The sequence below is a fragment of the Argopecten irradians genome, chromosome 11 (genome assembly GCF_041381155.1).
Source record: "Argopecten irradians isolate NY chromosome 11, Ai_NY, whole genome shotgun sequence".
NCBI classification, from domain to species: Eukaryota; Metazoa; Mollusca; class Bivalvia; order Pectinida; family Pectinidae; genus Argopecten; species Argopecten irradians.
Window position 1 is genome coordinate 15,126,911 of NC_091144.1, and position 25,472 is coordinate 15,152,382.

At 34.0% G+C, this 25,472-nt stretch overlaps 2 protein-coding genes across 4 annotated transcripts; both read left to right on the forward strand.

Annotated features, from left to right (window-relative positions):
* The first annotated feature begins 749 nt into the window (after positions 1–749).
* LOC138335727 (E3 ubiquitin-protein ligase TRIM33-like) lies at positions 750–2,885 on the forward strand. The gene has a single exon (XM_069284890.1). The coding sequence runs from the start codon at positions 794–796 to the stop codon at positions 2,837–2,839; it is 2,046 nt and encodes a 681-aa protein (XP_069140991.1). The 5' UTR covers positions 750–793; the 3' UTR covers positions 2,840–2,885.
* A 3,086-nt stretch (positions 2,886–5,971) lies between these two features.
* On the forward strand, positions 5,972–23,108 carry LOC138334836 (uncharacterized). Of its 3 annotated transcripts, none has more exons than XM_069283599.1 (14): positions 5,972–6,160; positions 12,891–12,992; positions 15,101–15,202; positions 15,675–15,777; positions 16,233–16,347; positions 17,006–17,064; positions 17,708–17,856; positions 18,191–18,234; positions 18,898–18,951; positions 19,581–19,655; positions 20,289–20,329; positions 20,630–20,693; positions 21,208–21,261; positions 21,409–23,108. In XM_069283599.1, the coding sequence occupies exons 2-14, from the start codon at positions 12,926–12,928 to the stop codon at positions 21,532–21,534; spliced, it is 1,053 nt and encodes a 350-aa protein (XP_069139700.1). In that variant the 5' UTR covers positions 5,972–6,160; positions 12,891–12,925; the 3' UTR covers positions 21,535–23,108. The 3 variants fall into 3 exon arrangements, with proteins under 3 accessions (XP_069139700.1, XP_069139701.1, XP_069139702.1); XM_069283600.1 differs by lacking the exon at positions 5,972–6,160 and adding an exon at positions 6,230–6,290; XM_069283601.1 differs by lacking the exon at positions 5,972–6,160 and adding an exon at positions 12,235–12,291.
* Positions 23,109–25,472: the final 2,364 nt, after the last annotated feature.

Below are 25,472 nucleotides of genomic sequence, written 5' to 3' on the forward strand. Positions count from 1 at the left end.
GAATCGGGAAATTTACGAAAAATATGCTAGGTAGACATTTCCCTGTCCGGTCGAAATGTCGTTTCGGCTCTAATGGGTACCTCAAAAACCAAGCCAAAATCACAAAATCTACGCTTGTGGTGATAAACAGTACCCATAACTGTGTTCATCCACAATCTCCTTTGGAGGTGTCATGTGCCGTACTTTGTAGAAATTCCGTTTAAACATTGTGTAGCTCACTTACTTTCACCATCACCGCCATGTTCATTTATTCTTTGGAACGCTTCTCGATTTTACATATCGTTACTACATTATGCAAATTTGAAGTGTTGTGCTTGTAGGTAAAATCGAGAAGCGTTCCGAAAAACAATTGAACATGGCGGTGATGGTTAAAGTAATTGTCACAGTAATACTTAATGCAAAGACACTTTTTTTTTTATTCTTGGGTTTGTTCCAGTACACAAAAGAAGTGATAGCCATGCAAGATATCACTAAAAAACATGGCCTAATACCACGAACTCTCGATCAGGGCCTTAATTTGGGGGGAGAAATAAACCGCAACACCGGTTGTATCACTTGCTCAAACTGACATAATTTTATAAAGATACAAATGTATGACAGCGGCATGTAAATACGTGATTGGTATTATTTGAAAAAGAAATAAAACATTTGTTTAATACACATTATTTCGATTAGTTAAAATATTTGGTTGTCAGTTTCTGAAACGCGGACTTAAAATAACGGGTAAAATTCAGCGATACACCTGCAATAGTTAGCGAGAGCTGTTCTCAGACAAATTGCATGGGTCACAGTCATGGCAGAGGCGAGCAGCGCAACATCGGGACAAACACTGGACTGTCCTATTTGTCTGGAGCAGTACCAGAGACCAAGATATTTGCCATGTTTACATTCATTCTGTGAGGATTGTCTAAATTCCTATATACAGTCTTATAAAGGCACTAGCGAGGATTGTCTAAATTCTTATGTACAGTCTCATAAAGGCACTAGCACGGACTTCCCATGTCCCGTGTGTCGTTCGCCCGTTCCGGACCTCATATCGTCCACGGAATCTCCAGCTCAAAACTTTCCTATAAATGATCTGATGGTTACGATGATGGACGGAGGTATGAAGAGGAAGGACGATATTACGTGTACCATGTGTCGTGATATTAGGGACAGTTCCGTGGCGGCAGTTTACTGGTGTACAGATTGTTCCGAAGGGCTGTGTGAAAAATGTTACAACTACCATCAGAAAAATAAGACAAACTCTGATCACAATTCTGGTCTGATAGGAACGTCGACACATATTCAGGTCAATTCAAATAATTCCATCGACGAAGATTGTCCACAACATCGTGGGAAAGTTCTAGAGGTTTACTGTTCGGACCATTCGGAACTGTGTTGTGTTGTCTGCTTTGCTACCAAACACAGAGAATGTAAGCAAATACACCCCATTGACGAATTATCTGAAGGATTTGACATTGACGATGCATGCTTAAAATTTTCCGCTGAGACGACTGAGATAGAACAAAAACTAGTAACTTTGGCATCTGTCAAGAACACTAAAATTAGCAATGTTGACGAGGAGGCGAAGTTCGTGACAACAAAAATCACAGATTCAGTCAACAAGGCTAAAACAAAACTAGACAATGTGTGTGACACTCTAATAAATGATGTCAAACAGAAGTACGAGACAGAAAAACAGAAATTACAACGTCAACATAAACAAATTCAATCTTTCGAAAAGGATGTTCAAAACTGTCGCAAGGTCATGACGTCAGTCAGTGCTGGGACGCGCCGTCAAGTGTTTATCACGTTCCAAAAGATAAAATCCCAACTCTTCAGTCACTTCAGTCAACTAAAGTCGGAACTCGCAAATGACGTCAACATAAATGTAAGATTCTACACTGGAAACTTGTTTGTTTCGCTAGACAGCCAAAATATTTTTGGCAAAGTCGAAACTAAGAGGTTTCACGCCAGGAAAACAGCCGATACCATGGCGCAGGTGGACAACCATTTTGATAAACTTGCACATAATTTGAATCTCGCCTCATATATAAATGCGATGGATGATGAGGTGAAACTTGTGAAAGTTATCACGGACAAGGATCTCAGCTATGGTGTCATCAATGAGTTCTGTGGAGGGACCTTTTTACCAGACGGACGGTTTCTTATCGCTGAAGATTCTGATGAAAACAGACTAGTCTTGTTTGACGAGACGTTTGCGGTAATCACTACCATTTCTGTGGATGGACGGCCAAATCACGTTACAATGGGAGCGGGCGATACCGACATCCTTGTTTGCATGAAGAACGGAGATGTAGTCACCTATACTCTGTGTGATGAAGGAAAACTTTCAAAGAAATTTAAGTTCACTATTTTCCCTCCTGCCTGGTCTTTAGTAGCATTTGACAAAATTTTGATAGCTGGAGGAGATGATATCGTCAGCACTTTTTCTATGAAAGGATATAGAATCGACGACTGTACAGTGCATGGTAAAGTTGTGGTTGTCGCAAAACACGACACGAATCAGACTTATTATTACACTGACGGGAACAGCGTGGTATGCAAAAGGCTGGCGGGAGAGCAGGTGTTCCGACATGACGCCGGAACACTTGTATTTGGGACGGCTGTAGACCGACAAGGCAACGTATATGTTGGATACCTGAATGAAAATGGAAATAAGGCCGGGAGTATTTACCAGATATCTAGCGATGGCCGACGCTCCCGGTTTGTAGTTCATGCCCTTCACAGTATAACTGAAGTCTACTCCATTATATTTCATAAAACAAAGCCGTTATTTGTAGTCGTACCAAACGGTCCGAACTCGGTTTTGGAGGTCTACGAGTTCGTTCGATGAATACAGCTATGAAAAACCGTGTTTAAATAAAGAACAGTTAGTTTCATTTAATATGTTTGTTATTTGTAATTTCTTAAGTTATTTCAATGTCAACACTTTGGTGTCACGTCTATTATGCCTTAACATATTAGTATTCTCCCATTGCTGGAAGGTACCTATTGTGACGTCTTTTTTTGCGAGCGACTTCTCTCTAGAAATATGACCTTACGTTTATCAACACATGACGTCACAATCAATACCTACACAAAAGGGCAGTTAACCCTGTATTCTCCCATACTTCACAGGGATATCCCGTGGTTGATAGGGAAAAGATATCTCTATCTTACACAGGGGGTGTAAGACAGCTCACACGCGCTAGACAATAACGTGACGTCATCAATACATGCGGCGTAACTGCGGCGTGCATTGTAGATGACGTCATCAATTTTGACGCACAGCGACGTTCCTGCGGTAATGGCGCGATAAAAAGGCTGGAAACCAAGTGGACTTTCGTCATTTTTTCTACTAAGTATAGGAGAAAAAAGAATCTTGCATGGGTCTGTGAAGTCGGCAAGCCTCGGGTTGACCGGCCAAAATATTTCACGAGGGTTAAGATATCCCTGTCCACTTCACAGACCCATGTAAGATTCTATTAGTCTTTTACCGGGGTAGGGAAAAGACAGCTCACGCGCTAGACAATGGCATGACGTCATCAATACATGAGGTGTCTATTGTCGGCGACGTCATTAATTTTGACGCACTGCGGCGTTCCTATGATTGCGGCGCTTTGGAAATGTTTCTAAAAACTGCATTTTCACAATTTTTCGTGAAAGTATGGGAGAAAAAGAATCGAACATGGGTCTGTCAAATGGACAGCGATATGTCAACCCTCATGAAAGATGTTGGCCGCCAACCCTAGGGTTGACCAGCCAAAATCTTTCACTTGGGTTGAGATATCCCTGTCCACTTGACAGACCTATGTAAGATTCTATTAATGTAGAAAAACGGAACACAGTACCGCTTGTATAATGGGTTGATTTGTTGTGTGGCGTCTTACCGTCTGGACAGCTAATAATAATGATGTGCTAGGCTTATATATAATTAGTAGTACCCAGGGAAAAACCACCGGCTTTCGAACTAACGATAAGGTGGTGGTTTTCCGGGATATTTTAGCCATGGCGGCCTGCTGACAACTAATGGTGTTGACGTAAACACTCATTCTTGATATTCAGCATATCAAGTCGCTGTTTTAATGTTGAAAATAAAGAATCATTATTGCTATCTTGATGTCTCAATATCCGGATCTACAGATATTCTTTAAGTGTTTTTCTCCAATGAAAAAAAAAGAAAAGTTGTACACGTCCTGTGATAGTGTCATTTAGAGTTATCCCCCATGGTACATTGCAAAGTTTCAATATTGACCAAGAGAGAAATCTGTAGAATCTTTATTCAAACTTTACTACGTATTTCTATACAAAATTATATATTAATTCGATTTTTTAATTGCATTATAATTATTACAGCCAAATCACAATAACTCGTAAGGGCGATGTAAAGAGCGAGTATTAAAATTAGCTCTTACCCTCAGAACTTTGTGTGGATATATATACAATGAATTTCGAAAAAAATACAACCTGACAAAAATGATACCTCGTACTAAGATGTGGGGTGATCTTGTACATAGGACTATGGCATCATATGGTATAGCATAAAGTCATTACCATTTCTTTCGGGTAAACAACACTTTATTATTATTTATGTAGCTGCTCTAATTAAAGATTAACCTAAAAAATATGTTTTGGAGATATAACACACAACTCTGAGTGTACTCTAAATAAGCGGTTTATGATGATAGTATATTCAGATTTTTGTGTTATATATCCATAACATAAAAAATCTATTCAAATTAATCCTTATAATTCAATCTACTAAAGATAATCTCTTCAATATTTAAAATCATTTTGGAACTCTTTTGTCTATGAAATCATTACGCCGTCAGCCAATCAGAAGCAACGTTACAAACGGCGACGCCATTTTTTCCTTTATGGGCTGATAAAGTAAATTTTAAAGCCAATGAAAATGCTCGTAAGAAGCAAAATTGAATTATTTGCTGATATAAGTCGAGTACATATATTGCAAGTTTTCCTCTTCGACACACACACAGCCGATTTTTGCGAAGAAAAATTATAGGTATATTGCGACTTCCAGTGTGATGTATATGTATATGAAACAATCTTATAGTTAGTTTTTGTTATTGTCACAAAAACGAGTGTGATACCTAGTCTTTGACATTAAAGCTACTAATCAATATAGACTACCCAGACCGTGATACCTTCTTGTCGTGGTTGAATGTGAATGTTTTATTAACTTATTTACATATAGTATACCAGTTTGTATGTTTATCCGTTTCTTTTGAACATACTACGTTTTCCTTTATCTAAAAGTTGGTATTTGTAATACTGTTTTACGCCTCTTTTGAACAATAAAATTGTTAGGTGTCTTGTCGACCCTTCGTGGTCATAATCTCGAATTTTAAATGTGCCGCCTTAGTAAGTTTTGGCACTACACATTAACATGTTTAAACAATAGTCTGAAAGGAGGTGGTTTTACATAACATAAAAACAGTTTGTCAAATCCTCTTTTATGCACTGAATTATTGTATCGTATGCATTATCCATACTATTGATTATATGATATTATATACATATATACAGAGAACAATTGTCTTGCTTTACAAAAAGATTGGGATTTAAACAAGTTAAATGTAAATGAGACACAGTATTTTTAAAAGACTTGAAGAATGTGATCAGTTATAGTACATTTGTACCTGAAAATAGACGAGTTATAAGTAACACATCAACTACAATTAAAAAGATCTCCGTTAATTAGATTCATGCAACATTCTAAAACCTCCACGCATGTTCCAGACTTTTGAATAAGTTTTGATCTGATCGTGATTAAGATACATCATTGTATTAAGTTTATAAATTTGTGTGAACCTAGATTTATTCTGAAATAAAAATGTATTTAACAATCGCTACAACACATACAACGTTGGATATCTAATGTGTAATGTATATCCAACTCCGTTGTCCTATGTACGTCAGTACGCACTAAGTTGTTTTTCTTTGTCGGGTATACGCAGTGTTATTGTAAGACTATTAAGGCTATAGGTGTACATACCTGTAGATTGTGCTATAAATAGCCACACGTTATATACGGGTATATCGTGTCCGACATTCACAAACAGACTTTAACATACCAGGAATTTACTTCCGGATTTACCTACTGCACACCGATTACGGCGAATCTCTCGTGGACACCTCACCCTGTCACAAACAAGTAAGTTTATCGTTACTAACAAATACTGTCTGCAATAGATTGTGCTTGCTGTTGTTTTTGTTTAAACGAGTACATGAGAATATATGTCACCAATGCCGTCTACCCTAATCACGAACATACATGTACTACTGTAAGTGACAAACAAGTAGGCATACTCATACAATACATTTTATTGTTATTTCTAAGCTACTACAGTATCTCTACTCTAGGCGTTATACTGCAATGTTAAGATACCATCCCAGTCCTACTGTACTAGCATACATGTATATAACATAAACCAGTATATTAACTACCCCTGCAGCTTTAAACTTGATATAGAACTCAAACTAGCATGTGTGCGTGGTAGGTAATAATTCTCACTTGTTACATTTCATATGAAAGTTGGAACGACGTTGTCACGTTCACACGAACAATGTCACGATTTTAAGTTCTATAAAAAGTCGTATAGCATAGCTAATGCAAAATAACAAGTTCGAGAGTTACTTTCTATGCGTTCAATTTGCTTTGATAAAGTGTCATGATATTTTCTATAACAAACATAAAACAAAAGATAACCAAAATAGTAAAACAATATTTTCCCAAGCAGCTGTCCTTCAGAGGCAGAATGTACATCTGTGAATCAATATGAATGGCTTTTCTAGAAATCAAATTAAAGTTTTCATATGACTTCGCTTTACACTGAAACTATATAAAATGTAAACAAAACCATCTAGAATACTTACAAAAACAAACATTTATCATTATATGATAAACAATATCCATGGGTTCCAGAAAAATGATGAAGAATCAATGGGGATACCTCAAATATCAAACAGATATAGATATGATGCTCAATTCATACGAGATTTTATATATATATATATATAAAACAAGTATTACAAGCTTTCATTTTTGTGAGCATTGGCGAGCAAATATTAAAACTTCGAGACGAAATCTCATATGAAATGAACATAAATTTATAATACTTTTTATTACATTACACATCAACCAACATTTCAAAGGAATTTAAGGTCAAAACGTGTTACAAAAATCTAGCACAGGCCGCCATTTTGTCACCACGTCCTCGAATCTTGACGTCACCTCATTGTTTACTGACGTCAATTTCGTAATTATGTAATATATTACGCTGACGAAGTCACTGAAGGATATCAAAAGGATTATGACCTAAGCTGGATATATGAAGTCACGAAGTTCAGTAGAATGGGCTCCTTTTTACGTTATCACCAGTAAATATCGATGTAAGCGGCCAGAAACACAAATGTATGTTTAGTAGACTTTATATTTGATTCAGAGGAAATCGCGTCCAAATGTAGTTGGTAGTTACGATATTTTCGGTCTTTAAGTATATAAGCACTGCTCATCACATTTCCTTTATCACTTTGAACCACAGATGGTAGGCTAGTGCTTTGAACCTATTTTTGCCATTGTCTTAGTTCTCTGGTTTTCCATCAAAATCGTTCATATGTGCGAAAAATTGAGAAACAGTACAAATAAAACATTAAATTTTATGCATACTTGTATAAAAATATAGCGATGTCGATGTTAGGTGATTCATGCAATTAGGATTATCGTGTTTGTATGTGTGTAGACAGACGATGTTAAACACTTAACATAATGCAAACAATATAAAATACAAATGAAGTCTCAATAGCTTTTGGGTTAAGGGTTAAGCGTTAAGGGTTAGGGTTAGGGCTAAAACAAACACCAGAGAACTGAGAAAACACTTATAGCGTATACTTCACCAGATATAAAAAAAAAAACCTTTTAGATGGCATATACAATACTAAAGTAGATACTGAAATAATCAGCATTGTGCTTTGATATTATATGCTAAACAATTCATATCAATGTATGGAAACTCCTCTTTCCTTTTTCATACTTCAATGTTGTACACTAATGGGTTCGTTTTATTCATAAATAAAATGATGCCTGATTAGGTGAAGTATCGTTAGACTGTGTTAGCCATTGTGTTATATTTAGACTTCGCGGGGATTTACAAGATCTGCAATATTATTAAAGGAATAGAAAGTGAAACGAAGTTATAAACATTTTGAGTATTGTTTTAGCAATACATGTCATCTGCCGATCCCCAATTTATTATTGTGGCTTTAATTAATAACTTTCATCAGACAACAATGAAAAATATATCCAACCAGCACCAAGTACTTAGTAGTTGTAACTTATGGGGTTAAAAGCAATGAGTAAAGGAAGACATTGTGGTCCACATATTAGTTTCTAAAAAAACAAGAACAATAATGACTTTGACCTCCACCTGATAATGATGAAAATCAAATGCATTCTAGCTGTGTTAATTTAAAAAAAAAAAATATATGGCGTTTGACCGTAATGAATAAAGAAAGGAAACGGTCAGAGCGCTGACAATCATTTCCTATAAGTAGCAACAGTTAAGAGTTATCTTTTACCAAAAATATTTGAAACGCTTATAAAAGATATTTTTATGTTTTACATGTGTGAGATGTTTTTGAAACCAACCCATCTTTTCTTGAAACATTATCTTGAAATAAGAAAAAAATGACTTAATAAATTTAAATTGAGTAACAGCGATTTTTTAGGTAATATTTTCACCATGTACAATTTAATTATGTTAACAAAATCCATCAATCTTTCAACATCGGGATACCAAAATTTGTAATATAAATAATTATTTTTAAATAAATATTAATACTTTATTGTAAAATAGAATATCTTTACACATTGTAAGTAAAATATTTTTTTAGTAGCAGTGATGTTTGTAGTTCACGTTTTGACCTCTGATTTTATATAGTCCTCTACACTTTCCTATATATTTGCGAAAATCCCCTAATGATATAGGCAGGTTTAGCGGACTAATTCAACCACGTGCTGTGTAACTGCAACAACAATCATTGTATGAAGTTTTAACAGAATCTGTCATTCCGCTCCCAAGATATAATTTCTAGAAATCAAACAATGACATTTTCAGTTGATGTTTCCACCGCCATTTTTCTGATGAGTCAATGTTACTTCCCTTCGTTACACTCTTGAAGGGAGGTTACTCTGGTACATCAGATTATTCCACTTAAAGTTATATGTGCCTTTTTTTTCATACTCACGAATCAAGATGAGCTTTTAATATGTTATTCAGCACCAAAAATGACCAACTTTTTGAAAATTACAGTGCTTTCAATGCATAGGTTTTATTTTTACATGTACAAATATTTGTTTGTTTGTTTGTTTGATTTATTAACGTCCCATTAACAGCTATGGTCATGTAAGGACGGCCTCCCATGTATGCGGTGTGTTGCGTGTATGTTGTGCGAGGTGAGTGTACTGGGAGACTGCGGTATGTTCGTGTTGTGTCTTCTTGTATAGTGGAACTGTTGCCCTTTTTATAGTGCTATATCACTGAAGCATGCCGCCGAAGACACCAAGCAACACACCCCACCCGGTCACATTATACTGACAACGGGCGAACCAGTCGTCCCACTCCCTGTATGCTGAACGCTAAGCAGGAGCAGAAACTACCACCACTTTTATAGACTTTGGTGTGTCTCGGCCAGGGGACAGAACCAAGAGCCTTCCTCACAGGGGCGAACGCTCAACTCAAGGCCAAAAGTGAGGCGGTGCCAAGGGAGGCATTAGGAAAGATAAAGTCAGTTAGGAAGAAGAGAAAAGATAAGATCCTAAATTTAGTCGCCTTTTACGATCATGCAATAGGGGCAGCAGGTACAATTCTAACGCCCTACCTGCAGGTACAAATAAGAGCTGAAAATGATTTTTGGCAATACTGCCAAAAATCATTTATTTACATCAATAGTGAAGTGAAATGAGTACATACAGTGAGACCATGAAGCCAAATTGTGGTCTACAATTCCATTACACATTTTACAATGTTTTTAGTAATTGTAAAGTGACTTCTGCAGGTATGTTTTCATTTAAACATATATAAGACATAAAAACAACAATTTTACAGTACAAAATTTTTGTGTTATAACTAACGTTTATAAGTCATCTGAAGCCATTTGAATGATTTTTACAGCTTTATTCACCAAACCCTATGGTTTTTGATAAATTAATGATGAAAAGTTATATGTACCGTAACTGGGCGATAATTTTGACATGCTATTTTTTCATCATTAATTTATTAAAAACCATAGGGTTTGGTGAATAAAATGAAGGCTGTCACACCCAGTTTCATTCATCCGTGTGGAAAGCAGTGACGATATCATATTATTTTGCTAGTCACTGTTCACTGATGCATGACTTCCTGGTTTGATTTTATAAGTTCTCCAGAGGTGTAATGGAAACTGCTGTAAACCTAATAAAAACGATTTTGTCTTTTATCTGATAACATTTATCAACTATTAAGCTGACTGTTGTCAAAATTATATATATGCACAAACTGTTTATGGGTTAAACTCAGTTTAATTATCTCAATTAAGACATAGATATGAATAGAAATATGGTTGCCGACGTCCAATATTACTTCAGTTATTTTGTGATTTATAACAAACACTTATTACACTGTGATATAACACACACAAGCAAACCAGGTCACTGGATAACCGATATGTATATTTTATCAACTCAGTTTAAAAAGAAATGGTGAGATTTGATAAACAACCACGCCAGTGCACCGGTTACATTGGTTCTGGGCGAGCTGACGGAGTGGTATTGAAACTCGCCGTTTTATTTTTTTAGAATGGTTGAATCAAAACCAAAAATGATAAATTTTGATTATTTTACTTCAGTTTTGAATTTCTTAACATTAAAAAAAATTCATTTTTTCTCAAATATCCGCTTAACTAAAGCTTGCACTGTTTGTGTGCCATTCCTTTTCTCTGAAAGACTCGACGATCAGGATACTGACACAGACTCGGTCGCGTTTTTCTTTTGTTTTCTATGTATTTATTTCATTGTAAATTTCAAAGTTCCATCAAGGTCATGCAACAGACTGTTATCACGTATGTATTACGTATCCATATAGTGATACAGTCTTACCTTTATTACCTCTTATTGACTTAACCCACTTAAGGTTTTATTCGCATTTGCTGTTCACTTTAGCATATGAATTTACATTATATGTTACGTAAGGCCAAACAAAAAAATGTCTGTTTAGGGTTACCCGACCCTATTTTATTTTTCATTTTTCTACGAAAAAAATCAAAAGTCGCGACTTCGATATCAGACTCCGGTTCCGGCCATCATTTTAGAATGAAATACACACGCACAAAAATGCCGACCTACCGACCCTATTTTTTGCCAATGTAACCCGAAATAGACATTTCTATTTGTACGATTTCTCAACCTTTATGTAATATTCACACTAGTTTTGCTTGCATTTGATCGGCTTGCAGTGTCATTCTGATACAGGTGTCGTGAGTGGTACAATACAGTTGTATGATCGATCATGAGTGTACTGGGTAGGACTCAAGACCAATACAGTTTTTATAAATGATGTTTTATTTCTTTTTATCTAACACATTGAGTTTGGAAATAACTCAAAAAATACCTTCGCCATCAGTATGTTTGAAAAGTTACTGTTTTTTTATTTTAATTTTCGACAAATAAAAGTTGTTCATGCTACCATGATTATATCACTTGTGACATTGTGTTAAGATTCTGTAAAGTAGCATACACTAAATGTTTGATCACATCCAATTTACAATGTGTTAAATCAAACCATATCTACATTTAGCAATAACTAGCCATTTTTACATCAATATAAATATATATTTATCAGTGAAAGAAAATATAGCTGTCCAAAATTAACGCGACATGTTATGGTAATTATGATTTTAAATGAAGCATATGTATTCAATTTTTATACAATTAAATTGTGGACATATGAAGAGCTGTTTATATTTGGAGCGCTGACTGTAATGTCCAATCCTTGGCAGCAATCAGTTGCATACATGATCTGGGACATTAAAATGTTTGTGTGAGAAATCCACCGAGTAAAGAACGATATCGCAAACATAATCAAAAAAGTGGAGCTGTACGTCAAAAGTTCTCGGTCTATGTTATTAACATTACTTTCGCTTTCTGTTTTAAGTAATCGACAACATTATGAAGATAAATGAAACATTTGTAGTATACTTGGCCTCTTTTCATCGTGGCTGTTAGAAGTGTCTCGTCATACAACATAACTTGTATGGTTACTTTAATATTCAAATGCATCTTTCCAGACTGAGATTCCGAAACTTAATATAGTTTCTTTTCTACGCAGTTGATATAAACATGGAAGGTAGTTTTGTGACGCATTTCACCTAGAGTACGTGTGTTTATATTTCTAAGGTTGACAATATGGCGGCGTATTATTCCCGGCATCAGAATGAAATAATTATGATACATTAGGATCGCTATATCCATCACATGTTTGGTCGTCCAGTTGAATATCTCAGCTTTTCTGACTTTTTTTTTATTTATCCCATATCGCTGGTTAACACCATGATTGTGGTTGTCGAGGGAAACAGAGAAAATACTTTACGATTACAGATTGCTAATATTACATGTCAAATTATTTTATCAAGCATGAACATGAATGAGAGCAGAAATAATGACGATATGTATGGTTGTTAACACGCTAGAAGGTTGTGTATTTACAGATAAAGGGCACACTGCAGTGAGTCACAAACATACCTGTACGATACACGTATCCACTGAACTGTTTAAAAGTAATCTAAATTTATAAATTCGTCTGCATCATGTTTGTATCACTATCACGTCTATTATTCTTTTCTATTATTAGGATTTCACACGTTGCACAAAATGTGAGTCTTCAGCATGAGTGACGGCTCAGATAGTAGTGACACAGGAAAGGTCAAAGAGGTCAAACTTCTGTCGTCCATAGGTAAGAAAGGTCAAACTTCTATCGTCTATAAGTAAGCGAGGTCAAACTTCTAGGTAAGACAAGTCAAACTTCTATCGTGTATAAGTAAATGAGGTCAAGCTTCTATCGTTCATATGTAAGATAGGTCAAAGTTCTGTCGTCAATAAGTAAAAGAGGTCAACTTCTTCAATACATAGGTACGAGAGGTTAACAAACTTCCATCGTCCATACATGTAGTAATAGAGGTCAACCTTCTATCGTCTATAAGTAAGAGGTCGAACTTCTATCGTTCATAGGTAAAAGAAGTAAACAAAGTTCTATAGTCTATGGGTAAAAGAGGTCAAACTTCTACTATCCATAGAAAAAAGATGTCAAACTTTTATCATCCAAAGGTAAGACTAGTCAAAATTCTATCGTCCATAGAAAATAGAGGTCAAACTTCTATCGTTTATAGATAAGAAAGGACCACTTCTACCATCCGTAGGTAATAGAGGTCATAATTCTATCATCCACAGGTATTAGAGGTCAAAACTTTATCGTCCATAGGTAAAAGAGGTCAAAATTCTGTCATCCATAGGTAATAGGGGTCAAGCTTCTATCATCTGTAGGTAATAGAGGTCAAACTTCTATCGTCCATAGTTAATAGAGTTCAAACTTCCTTCTTCCATATGTAATAGAGGTTAAACATCTATCATTCGTAAGTAATAGAGGTCAAACTTCTATCATCCATAGGTAATAGAGGTCAAACTTCTATCATCTGTAGGTAATAGAGGTCAAACTTCTATCGTCCATAGTTAATAGAGTTCAAACTTCCTTCTTCCATATGTAATAGAGGTTAAACATCTATCATTCGTAAGTAATAGAGGTCAAACTTCTATCATCCATAGGTAATAGAGGTCAAACTTCTATCATCTGTAGGTAATAGAGGTCAAACTTCTATCGTCCATAGTTAATAGAGTTCAAACTTCCTTCTTCCATATGTAATAGAGGTTAAACATCTATCATTCGTAAGTAATAGAGGTCAAACTTCTATCATCCATAGGTAATAGAGGTCAAATTTCTATCGTCCATAGTTAATAGAGGTCAAACTTCTATCGTCCATAGTTAATAGAGTTCAAACTTCCTTCTTCCATATGTAATAGAGGTTAAACATCTATCATCCATAAGTAATAGGGGTCAAGCTTCTATCATCTGTAGGTAATAGAGGTCAAACTTCTATCGTCCATAGTTAATAGAGTTCAAACTTCCTTCTTCCATATGTAATAGAGGTTAAACATCTATCATCCATAAGTAATAGGGGTCAAACTTCTATCATCCATAGGTAATAGAGGTCAAACTTAAATCTTCCATATGTAATAGAGGTTAAACATCTATCATTCGTAAGTAATAGAGGTCAAACTTCTATCATCCATAGGTAATAGAGGTCAAATTTCTATCGCCCATAGGTAATAGAGGTCAAACGTATATCATCCATAGGTAATAGAGGTCAAATTTCGACCGTCAATTAGTGAGAGAGGCTAAGCTTCTTTACTATAGTCTATATGTAATAGAGAACAAATCTCAATAATAGTTAGGAAGGTTATAAACTACTTGCGTTCTTTTGTAAAAGAAAAATATCTGCTTTTGGCAAGTCTGGTCATGTGATGTTGTCAATCTTACAAAAAATAGGACAAAGATGAATTTGATTAAAATGAAATTATTGTCGCTTATTGCAGTGGCAAATAGATGGATATTTTTGTCACATGAAAGTTTTTATTAACTTTCTCATTTAATTATCAGTACGATACAATGCAGTTTATGATTACATGATATGGTTTTGATTTATTCGTTATATAATATTGGCGTAGGAAGGATTGCACTGACACTGTTTTTGCCTTGTGGCGTCGGCGATATATGTGATTTAAATGCTTTACACTGAATATCTGATACCAATCGATATCATATATTCTCAATCTTAAAATCAACAAACGTTCGCAAACCTACATTCACAGGTTTTATAAGTACAAAACGTCTTTGTGTTCTAAAATTGCATTTTATTTCTCGATTATATTTTGGCAAATATACAAAGTTGGATGATTATTTTCAAAGACACATTATGATTTGTGAATTGATTTGGCTATTATTTTCAGGGGCTAAAGATTTAGTGAAGCTGGGGAATGTAACTAAGGGAGGATGGCTGAAGAGAAAGACACTACGTGGTACACAACGTCTGTCTATCGGCTCCATCGCATGTACGTTATTTTGTTTTGGTTTTTTTGTTACTTATGATTTAAGTACTTTGTAATCTAATTACATCGAACCACTCAACTATTTTAGATATGTCGCCACTTTGACATCAATCTCCAGATCAAATGTTGTCTTTTTCATAAAATATCTTGTCCATTGTGAATTAACTGTTACAGTAAGGATATCATATTGTATCCAATTTACAGTGTGAATTTTTATTTTCAATGGGTGAAGAGAAATACTATACAGGGAGGTTTTTCTGTCTAAACTTTAATATTAGAATGCTAATTTCTATAGTATACATTTTAAGTAAGAATATTAAGGATAGCCCTCATATTTAACTACACTGAGCTCCTGTTGGAAAATTGTTATTGTTTTCATTTATATACTATTGCTATAAGGTAATAATTTTATTGACGATAATACTATTATAACAATAAGATGAACCACTTTACATCTATATATCCATTCCTTAAGGGCGGACTTTGTACTGCTGTATAGCAGATGGGTGTATGTACCACTTTGAATCAAACACATCAAAAGGCCCAAAGACAGCATTTGCTCTTACGGAATATAACAGGTATTATCTTACGGAATATAACAGGTATTAACACTTCTGTTACTTTTTTTCTTAATTCGCGACCAGATACTCAATTGTCAAGTTATGTGTTCGACTCAACGTTTCATAAACAATGGATCTTATCTGCTGAAAAGTCACAATTTTTATATAACTTGTTTTCTAAAGTAGAATTTGAGAAATAGCGCTTCAAAATACAACGGTAAATGTAATAAAGTTAATAATGGTGGTGTTGATTTTGAGCTGTTGTGAATATGAATCTAATTTTACCTTAACTTTACTATTTTGACTATACACAAAAGAAACTGAAAATGCTAAATATTTTTATAACAGTAAGCATTGAAAATATTTACAATCAAAACGTTTTCAACAGGGTAACCGCTATCATAAATATTTTTATGTACATATTTACAGTAGAAAGGTTTAGAACTAATGCGTTGTGTTTCGACAAATATCAGGGTATTTCGGGTGGAGAACCAACAGAGAGACAATTGTTTTGAGATCCAGCCTCTCTTAGGAGATAACTCCCGGAAAACGTACATGTTCTCTTGTGAGAACGATGACGATAGACTGGTAGGTAATAATGTTTATACCATTCAGGTATTTGTTTTTGAATTACACAGATGTAATATGAGAAAAAATTCGTATAGGTGTTTGAACCAATTCATTATAAATTAGACCTGAAATTGTTGTGAACTAGACCCGAGATTGGTATGAACTAGACCTGAAATTGGCGTAAATTTGACTTTAAATTGGTATGCATTTGACCTGAAATTGGTATGAATTGCATCTGATTTTGATATGAATTAGACCTGAAATTAGTATGAATTTGACTTTAAGTTGGTATGAATTTGACCTGAAATTGGTATTAATTTGAACTGAATTTGTTATGAATTTTACCTGAAATTAGCGTTTTAATGATAATCCATAATTAATTTATTGGAGTTTATTAGTTAGCAGTGTATTAATTTCATTGAATCTTTGAATGATTTTCAGAAATTCTATCTTATTGTCTTCACACAAATATAAATCTGTTAGCCTGTTTCTTTAGAAATCTGCTTCTCACTTTTATTATTTTGAAAAAAACACGTATCATGTTCGACTAAGTTGGTTGTTTACCAGATAGACACATATAACTGAAGCAAAAAAAACCCTAAATAAACCTAGATTATTTATGGAATTGTATAATTGGCCCCCATACCTATACTTCAAAATATGTATTTTATTTCAGGACTGGATGCGAAGTGTATACCACGCGCTTCTCGTAGGAAATCACCAGCTGCCCCCAGAGTACGTATTCCTCTGAGTCAGTTATATGTACATATGGTATACATTTACTTCACACAATTATACACAGTTCCGTTTACAAAATAAAAATACCGAAACTTCGATTAATACAATATAAAAAAGTTAACCAGAAGATCTTAACACCTAATGCATGCCTACATTTCGATACATTGATAATTCATTATGCATATCTGAAAACGTTGATAATCCATATTAGTTACAATGCATATTTGAAATGGCAACAATAATTTGTTTTCAATAAGGAAATTTTTTTCATGTCCTTTCCATATATAGACAGTAGAGTGAACATAATGCTTCTTTTAGCTAGCAAATTATATATATATATATATATATTTATATATATATTATACATATATATCAAGATGCTTTTATCAAAATGTTTACTTAAGTGCCGTATTTTTCATACTCGCGAAAGCAAGATGAAATTTTTGTATTATATTCATTTACACATTTAACACACATTTTCAAGGAAGGATAATTAGTTTTATAGGGAACAATACTTATACTATGATCTGCATTCTTCACAAAAACAATTATTATTCCGCTGAGGAGATATATTTATTGATTTGAATAGATGTAAATTAAATCGAAATCCTCTTAAGTTGTTACCCTCCTACCTCGACAGCAAACACGTATTGGTTAAGTATGGATACGATGACACGGAGAAATCAGTGTTGATGGAAGCTCCGGAAAGCAACTACTCCAATTTACAAGTGATAAATGAAGAAAAGGCAATAGGCAAACCTCAAGTGGATCGCTACAATCCGTGGGACAGTATGTTCTTTTTTACAATATAATTTCACATTAATTTAAAATTGTATGAAAGCTGCTCTCTGTAACTTGTTGTAACACGTCAATGGCTTCAGGCTTCAAATACAAAATTTTATAAAATTTCTTAATATAGAACATAAGCTCCATTTAAAAAAAAAAAAAATTTACTAACATTTTCATGAAAAATGCATTTCTATGTATGTATTTTTGAAATTGTAAATTCGGTTGTGAATTTTTTAATTTCTTCGTAACTGTTTCATTATCCGGACGGTTGCACTGTTTACTGAACTTGAATAAATATGTTATTAGTTGTTCAAGTGAATTTCACCTCTTTCAGAACTGTTCACGGACAAGTCTGGTGATAAAGAGAGTAACAAACCGGTACGTCACGATCTTATTTCCGCATAAAACACCTCTTGATAAAAAACGTATTTTCATTTCATAAATGGATTGACTTATTCAATTCTGTATATATCGTGCAATATATTGTCAGGTATTGGCCGCTGGTCGGTGGTTTTCTTAGATACCACGGCTTTTCTATATCTGCTATAGCTGACATGTCCTCAAATGCCCAATGCCATTCCAAAACGGCTTTAAATTCTTAAAATGGGAATGCTAAACAAAAAATATCAGTTATTAGCCTACCGTTGAAACTACACTTATCACATTTTGAAAAATTTCATTTAAATAAAAGAAATATCAATTTTAATAACGCGGATCATTTCATGTTTTCCGCTGTCGCCCTTATTACCGCGCGTTACTTAACCTCCATTTTGCTGTTTTGTCGTCTTGTGAAATGAGAATTCACTATTAATATAGATAAGCGATTCTTGCATTTGTGTGGAGTTGTAACCTCAACTTTGGCCGTCGATAACTATTTTCTTATATATGTACCCTGGTTTAAAAAAGATTGGTAAACCATACAATTTAAACGTATTCCTAGTTCAGAACCAATTAATGCGATTACGGGAATTTTCAGCATTTTATAAAGTCAGTGGTTTATTTATATTTTTATATAATCTATAATTATTATCTATTCTTAAGAACCAGACGAGAGGACCTTCATCAGAAAGCGATGACCCTGTATACGTTAATCAGGTGAGGACAACACATTTAACTTTTCTTGTATTTCAAACATGAGTGCATATTTTCATAACATTTGAAAACAAATGCTAAAAACTGGACATTTTTACTCGTTGTAAAATTGGCATTGTTAGATGATTGTGCTTCACGCAAGGCTGATTTGGTATTTTAATATTATCTTGTTGTATATGTTTTTTCATTGTCATTAAAACCACATACAGTGAGGTAGAAAATTGTAAACTTTTGGTGATAAATTTGGAAAGTTTAGTGTAATCGACTTTAACTCGACAAACATCTTAATCTTGGGACAGAACGGGTACCTTATGATCAATTTATTATAATGGACATATTAAGATAAGCTTCTGTCTTTTGACGTTTTTATTATCTACAAAAATTGAAATGGTTCATAAGTAGATAGAATATTTTTTAGTTCTTTGATTTTTAAATAAAAAGGCATTTCTTTTAATTCCAACAGATCTAATACAATAAACATAAGATCTTTATTTTCTCGCTATTATGCATTGTAAACCAAATTGGCACAATACTTATATAAACATATTTGAATGGAAGTTCATGCCATCTTGTTACCAGTAAAGATTTGTTGTTAAACTCGTTTAACATTAGCTTTAATTGTTGTTTTGAAGGCTGGTCTACTATATGAGAACCAACAAGTAATAGATGAGGAGGAAGAAGAGGGAGAGGAAGAAACAGAACAAGAGGTTGGTTGGCCTTCTTCACTGTTTTAGTATTAGCAGCTTTAAAATGATCAATCAGTTTACAAAAAAAAACACCTAAAACATGACGTAATAATACAACATAATACAATGTAAAATATTAGCATGCATGTTGTGAAAAACCAGGATATTCAGTTTAATTCTGTAAATCATAATGTACTTAACCGCCAATATCATGAAAATGACCGCCCTTAAATGACCTTAGCCGTTATTTGGACGTTACACCCAACCTACCGACCAACAATCATAAACAATGCTATATCAACTTTCGCGTGCGATATTTTTCACGAATTGCACGATCAAGGCTGATCCTTGGAACTTTTGGTCCGTGAAAATGCTTTGAAACGGAAATAATGAGATTTGGAATCAACGCGAAAGAAAATTTATGGTTTACAGTAAAGGTATGAGTTTTCTCTGAAAAGAAAATGTTGCTCAAATAAGTCTTCAAGTGTCTTTAATTGGATATTTTGTAATTATGATTTAATATGATCAAGTGTTAATTACGTAAACCATGATAACTGTTAATCATACCGCTTCTGATTATCAACATGCATGTATATATAAGAGTAATTAAAAGATACTATTTTCTGACGCTATCGGTCATGTTTTCTCCTATAGGACTATCTGTTTGAAAGTTCAGATGGAAATGCAGCGAGAGCGTAAGTTTATAAACTCCTCGTATCTATTTCCTATTTTAACCCTTTTCTTTATGTCTGAGATTCATCAATTCTTGAGAAAAACATGATGCGATAACCATTTTACATTTGAACGATGCTTAAGGGATATATTTTTTAATTACCTTTGTTCCAAATCATTTATTATTCCAAAATTGTAATAACGGACCATGTGTCTGAAGTATTTCAGAATACAGATTTAGCTGAATAAAAAGAGCTTTTTGGTTTTCGGTAAATTGTTCCATACAAATGTTAAACCCTCATGATTAATATCCAATATTACAGACTCCTCGCAGACAAAGTGTTACAGACTTTCGTCGTACGTAATTCAAGAGAAGAAGGACGAAAGGTAAGTCACAGTTCTCAACATGTCGTTACTTAAAAAGCATTTTGTCATAGAGTTATGCATAATTAAAATACCCCATGCCATAATTGTTTGGTTTCTTATTTATTTAGTATATATAGATAAATATATATAGACATTAAGGTCCTCTCTGAGAAAGTGCAAATAGCATTTGTGCTCACTTACATATTTGTCATAACGTTTCGGGCCCTCTTTGCTACGAAGGCACGCAGACTTGCAGTAAGTAATATACACAGTTAGATTTTACGCATACTCTAACCATTATTGGTGCAACGATAATGAGTTTAACGTCTCACTCGCCCGTATCTATACGGCTCATTGCATGACTATGGTATTCAATGGCTCAGATTCTTATAGAATGATCATCATAACCGGCGAGAACTGAATTAAAATATATAAATTGTGACAATATGCGCCTAGTTATGCCACATATAACTTCAGTTTTATTATTTGGTTTTTGGCACTTGATAACTGTATTTTGTCATCTTTTTCCACACAGATTTTAGTCGTAAAAAGAAAGGAGACATGCCAGCAACATATCATCAAAATAAAGGTAATTTAGATTTCATTTTAATTTGTTAAATTTTAAGTTTAGTACGCTTTAGACATGTGCACTTAATTAATCATGGAACTGTAACGTTCCTGCTGTGTCGATATCTTGCTGTTCTAATTGCATTCTTGGTTGTTGTTTTTGTTTCAGGATGATGTTTATTTCATTGAGCAGACAGCCCAATTCGGAAGTCTACATGAACTCATTAATTATTACAAACAAAATGAATTATGTGGGTGCTGTATAGGAAACGGCTATAAATTCTACGATCGTTGAAGGGAAACTTACATATGGACAATGAGTATAAAAAAGGTCCAAAATCATTGAGGGGTGAAACTCACTGGACAATGAGATGGATTTCTGTGTGTCATTAATAGGACTGTAAAAAGAGGTTCTAAAAGTGTATTTAATATATCATTGACTATGGTCTATATAAGACATCACACTTAATGATGGCTACGCGCTGTATATGCCTATGCTGAAATTATAAATGCAAAAGTGATATATATGTTGTGTAAATATTCTAATATGCAGGTCATTTCTTGTGGCCTATACATAAACATGGCGCATCAGGGATACAAATTAGAGATAAGATCTTAATTTTATTCAAATGCGAAAAATCAACGGCATATTCATATAACGAAAAGAGGCATTTTTTATATTTCTTTAAAGTTGATTTTTTACTCGAGTACCTATGCTCTAATACCTTAGATTATATAAGTATATGTACAATAATTACCTCAGTGCTCAATAGATTAGACTAGGGCCCATGTAATGCTTGTAATTGCAATAATTACCAGTATGCAGTGGGCTATAGAATTCCTGGCTTTAAGTTATGATATCATATGTTCTATTATTCTCTGAGTAAAGAATATTATTGTCAAAATATCTCTTCATAATGGTTTTCTGTTTCACAATTATAAAACTGCGTGTTGTGAAACTAAACTACACAGTGACATTATATATGGTTGTATTTCAAAGTTGTATAAACTACACAGTGACATTATAATTATATGGTTTTATCTTAAAGTTGTATAAAATACACAATGATATTATACATGCATATGGTTTTATTTTAAAGTTGTATATAAGAAATAAAACGTGTCGATTTAAGCAATAAACTGTTACCAGATTGGACATACAGTTGATATGAAGACCATCCGCAAGGAAGATAAATAGAATGGCGCCCGTTAATCTGGTTACAGTTTATTGCTTATATTTCCATTACGATCATTCAAATTCAAAATTATACACGTTTATATCTTTTGAATTTCCCGCTCGCGCTAGTATTGAAGTCAGCAAGTTCAATAAACGGAACAGCCATAGCATCAGCTTCTGAATATAATTCAACACAAAACGGTTTGAAACAAGCGAACAAATGAAAACTATGTGATGATTTTTTTCAATACTTGTTATTTTGTCGACACGTATACTATTGCATTACAAAGACCGCACGATTTTATTAAAACCACTTTTTAAATCATTTGACCGTTATGTATAAACGTAAGTATACATTGTATACATTGTCAGTGACGCGGCAGAAGCGTTAAATACCCATACGCTTGACCAGATTGGAGTTCATAGCCTGATATTGCCCATCTGGTTTAACATAGATCAAACGGGAAACTGAAAATAGAATGGAAATTAAATTTAATACTATATAAGCATCACATCATGAAAATATGAATGTCCTTTGCATAATATTGATACGAATTAGGTCACTGCGTATTATGAAATAAGGTATCTAATACTATTGACATTATCCCATTATACAGATACGTTTCTTTCTGAATTTCAAGTGTCTGTAGATAGTAAATCAAAAGTAATTGACCCTCCACCCCCCACCCCCCTTAACAGTACAAATATTTTATTCCCCCAGTTGAAGACTGATGTGTAAACAAATTGTATATATACACATCAGTGTTTTGATAAGAGCTGTCAGGGTTGGGGTTTAAGTGTAGATAGCAAATCAAATGTAACAGACCCTTTTTGTTCCGCACTAACATCAATTTTATCTTACATAACTTATGTGTATGGAAGTTATGGAAGAAAACAATTATCTCGGTCTTTCCCCATAATTTTTACAGACAAGACGTCAGGGATACTGCACTTTTCTCGAACTCCTGTACTTATGGATGTGACTAATTGTTCGAGATCTTTGTTTCTAACACTGAATACAAGTGGATATATTATCTGTAAAGTTCCAATTGTTTCTAACAGGAAATAAAACAATGATGAAGCGATAACGAATCTTGCCCTGTTTATCGTAAAATAACTAAAATTCAAATCAATATTTACTTGCAAATTTGAAGATAAACATTCGTTTGCTAGTACAGACACATGGATAAATTTCTCTGAAACTGTACATATCAAAGCATTAAACTGCCTTGGCGGATATATGGACCTATGATTCTCCCAGGATTGCAGACAAATTGAATAAAGCGTGTTTATGTTCGGAAAAAAGTCCAATTAATACATTGAAGACATTTTTAACAATTTTAGCAATATATAACACTGTTGACATTTATTATATTATAGAACATTATATCAAACTAAAAAGGCTATGTAAATTGATTCCATTTTTTACTCTTACTAGTGCTACGAAAACAGTTTATGGTAGCAAATTATCATATACCTGTAAATACGTTACATAACGGTTTACCTGAAAATATTAAAATTGGATGTTCTAGGTCAATTCCGAAGGTTTTATCCTTCTCAAACGGTGTAATAGACGGCGTATTTCACGATTACTGATTTAGGAACATTCTAAATGAAGAGTTATCTCCCTTATAACAGTATTGGTAAGACATTACTTAATTTGCCAGTTTGAAAGGGGAAAGTTACAGAAGCTGAACGTCACCCGAAAATGGATATATCAGCAATATAGCGTCATTTAAAAAAAACCAAGTCGTTTAGTAACCCCGTTCACACAGACATAATTAAATACAAGTGGAAGTAAGGGACAGCAATAGTAACATTACCTTTGTCATCATCAGGTTGTGAAGGGACTTAAATCAGATGGGAAAATACCCTTATCTCTTAAATGCGCGTATGGTCAATTTTTACACCGTTTCCAGGACAAAAATATTTAAGGTTCAAGTCAAAATCAAGGGCGTTCAAACGGTAAGTTGTCTGAAAGGTTATTTCACTGCCGTCAGCAGAGACAGACACTGTTAGTTATTCCAGACAGAGACGGATTGTCCAATATCAAATGTAGAGACAGAGATTGTTAAAAATTCACACAGATAGAGACAAAGACTTCCCATACTACACGTAAACGCAAAGGCGCTGTAATGTCCCATGCAGAGGCAGACTGTCAGATGTTTAATGACGAAACTGTCAATCAATTGATTCTGGCAGACAGATTACCAAAAGCAACAGGTTACGAGGAGCATGTGACTCCAGGACAGAAGCTGTGAATAGGAAAATGTACGATGGAAAGTAAAAGTTCTCAGGAATGCATCATAATGAATCATAGCGATGGACAGACGAAGAGAGGAAAAAATGAACGAGTTTTGGTAAATCGGACACTACCGCTAGATAAACTACAAACAACTCATACCGTCTTATTTCGTGTTTGCATATTGCATAGTTATATGCCCTTACCATAGGTATTGATTTCGTTCACAAAATATTGACGTCATAATAAATATATTCTCACAAGGGAGATAACTCTGAATATATATATATATATATAAGCGGAATATCCCACCATATTTTCGTCAGTATTGAATGCGTTAACGCTAATCGTTTGGTTTTTTTATGTGAAATTCATCACATATCTAAACTAATGAAAGAATAAATCGATATCTTAAAAACCAAGGCCACATGTAAAACATAATGATAATTTATTCTAAATATGCTCCAAACAAATATTTTCACATTCTAATTCATATTTCTCTTGTTATCATGAACAATTCGTAGGTATATGTATATAATATATATATATAATTAAGAATAAATGTAATGAGTTAATGCAAAGTAGTGATTGTATGAGAAAGATTTTTGAAAATCATACTATTTTGCAAAGTAGAAGACAACCTAAAAATTTAAAATAAATGTTAACAAATTCCAGGTTCAATAACTCTATTGCTGACCCCGTGGTGCGAAATGTAAGACACCTAGATGCGGTACATGTCCAATTATTATTGAATGTAGTACATATGTGTTTAAAAACGGCTTGCATTTTCTTGTAAAAGCAAACATTAATTGCA

What these genes read in the sequence shown, in the direction of transcription:
- LOC138334836 (XM_069283599.1), top strand. Translation starts at nt 12,926, where the DNA reads ATGAGTGACGGCTCAGATAGTAGTGACACAGGAAAGGTCAAAGAGGTC. An exon ending in GCTCTTACGGAATATAACAG is followed by an intron (nt 15,778 to 16,232) that starts GTATTATCTTAC and finishes GACAAATATCAG; the next exon opens with GGTATTTCGGGTGGAGAACC. An exon ending in GATGGAAATGCAGCGAGAGC is followed by an intron (nt 20,330 to 20,629) that starts GTAAGTTTATAA and finishes CCAATATTACAG; the next exon opens with ACTCCTCGCAGACAAAGTGT.
- LOC138335727 (XM_069284890.1), top strand. Translation starts at nt 794, where the DNA reads ATGGCAGAGGCGAGCAGCGCAACATCGGGACAAACACTGGACTGTCCT.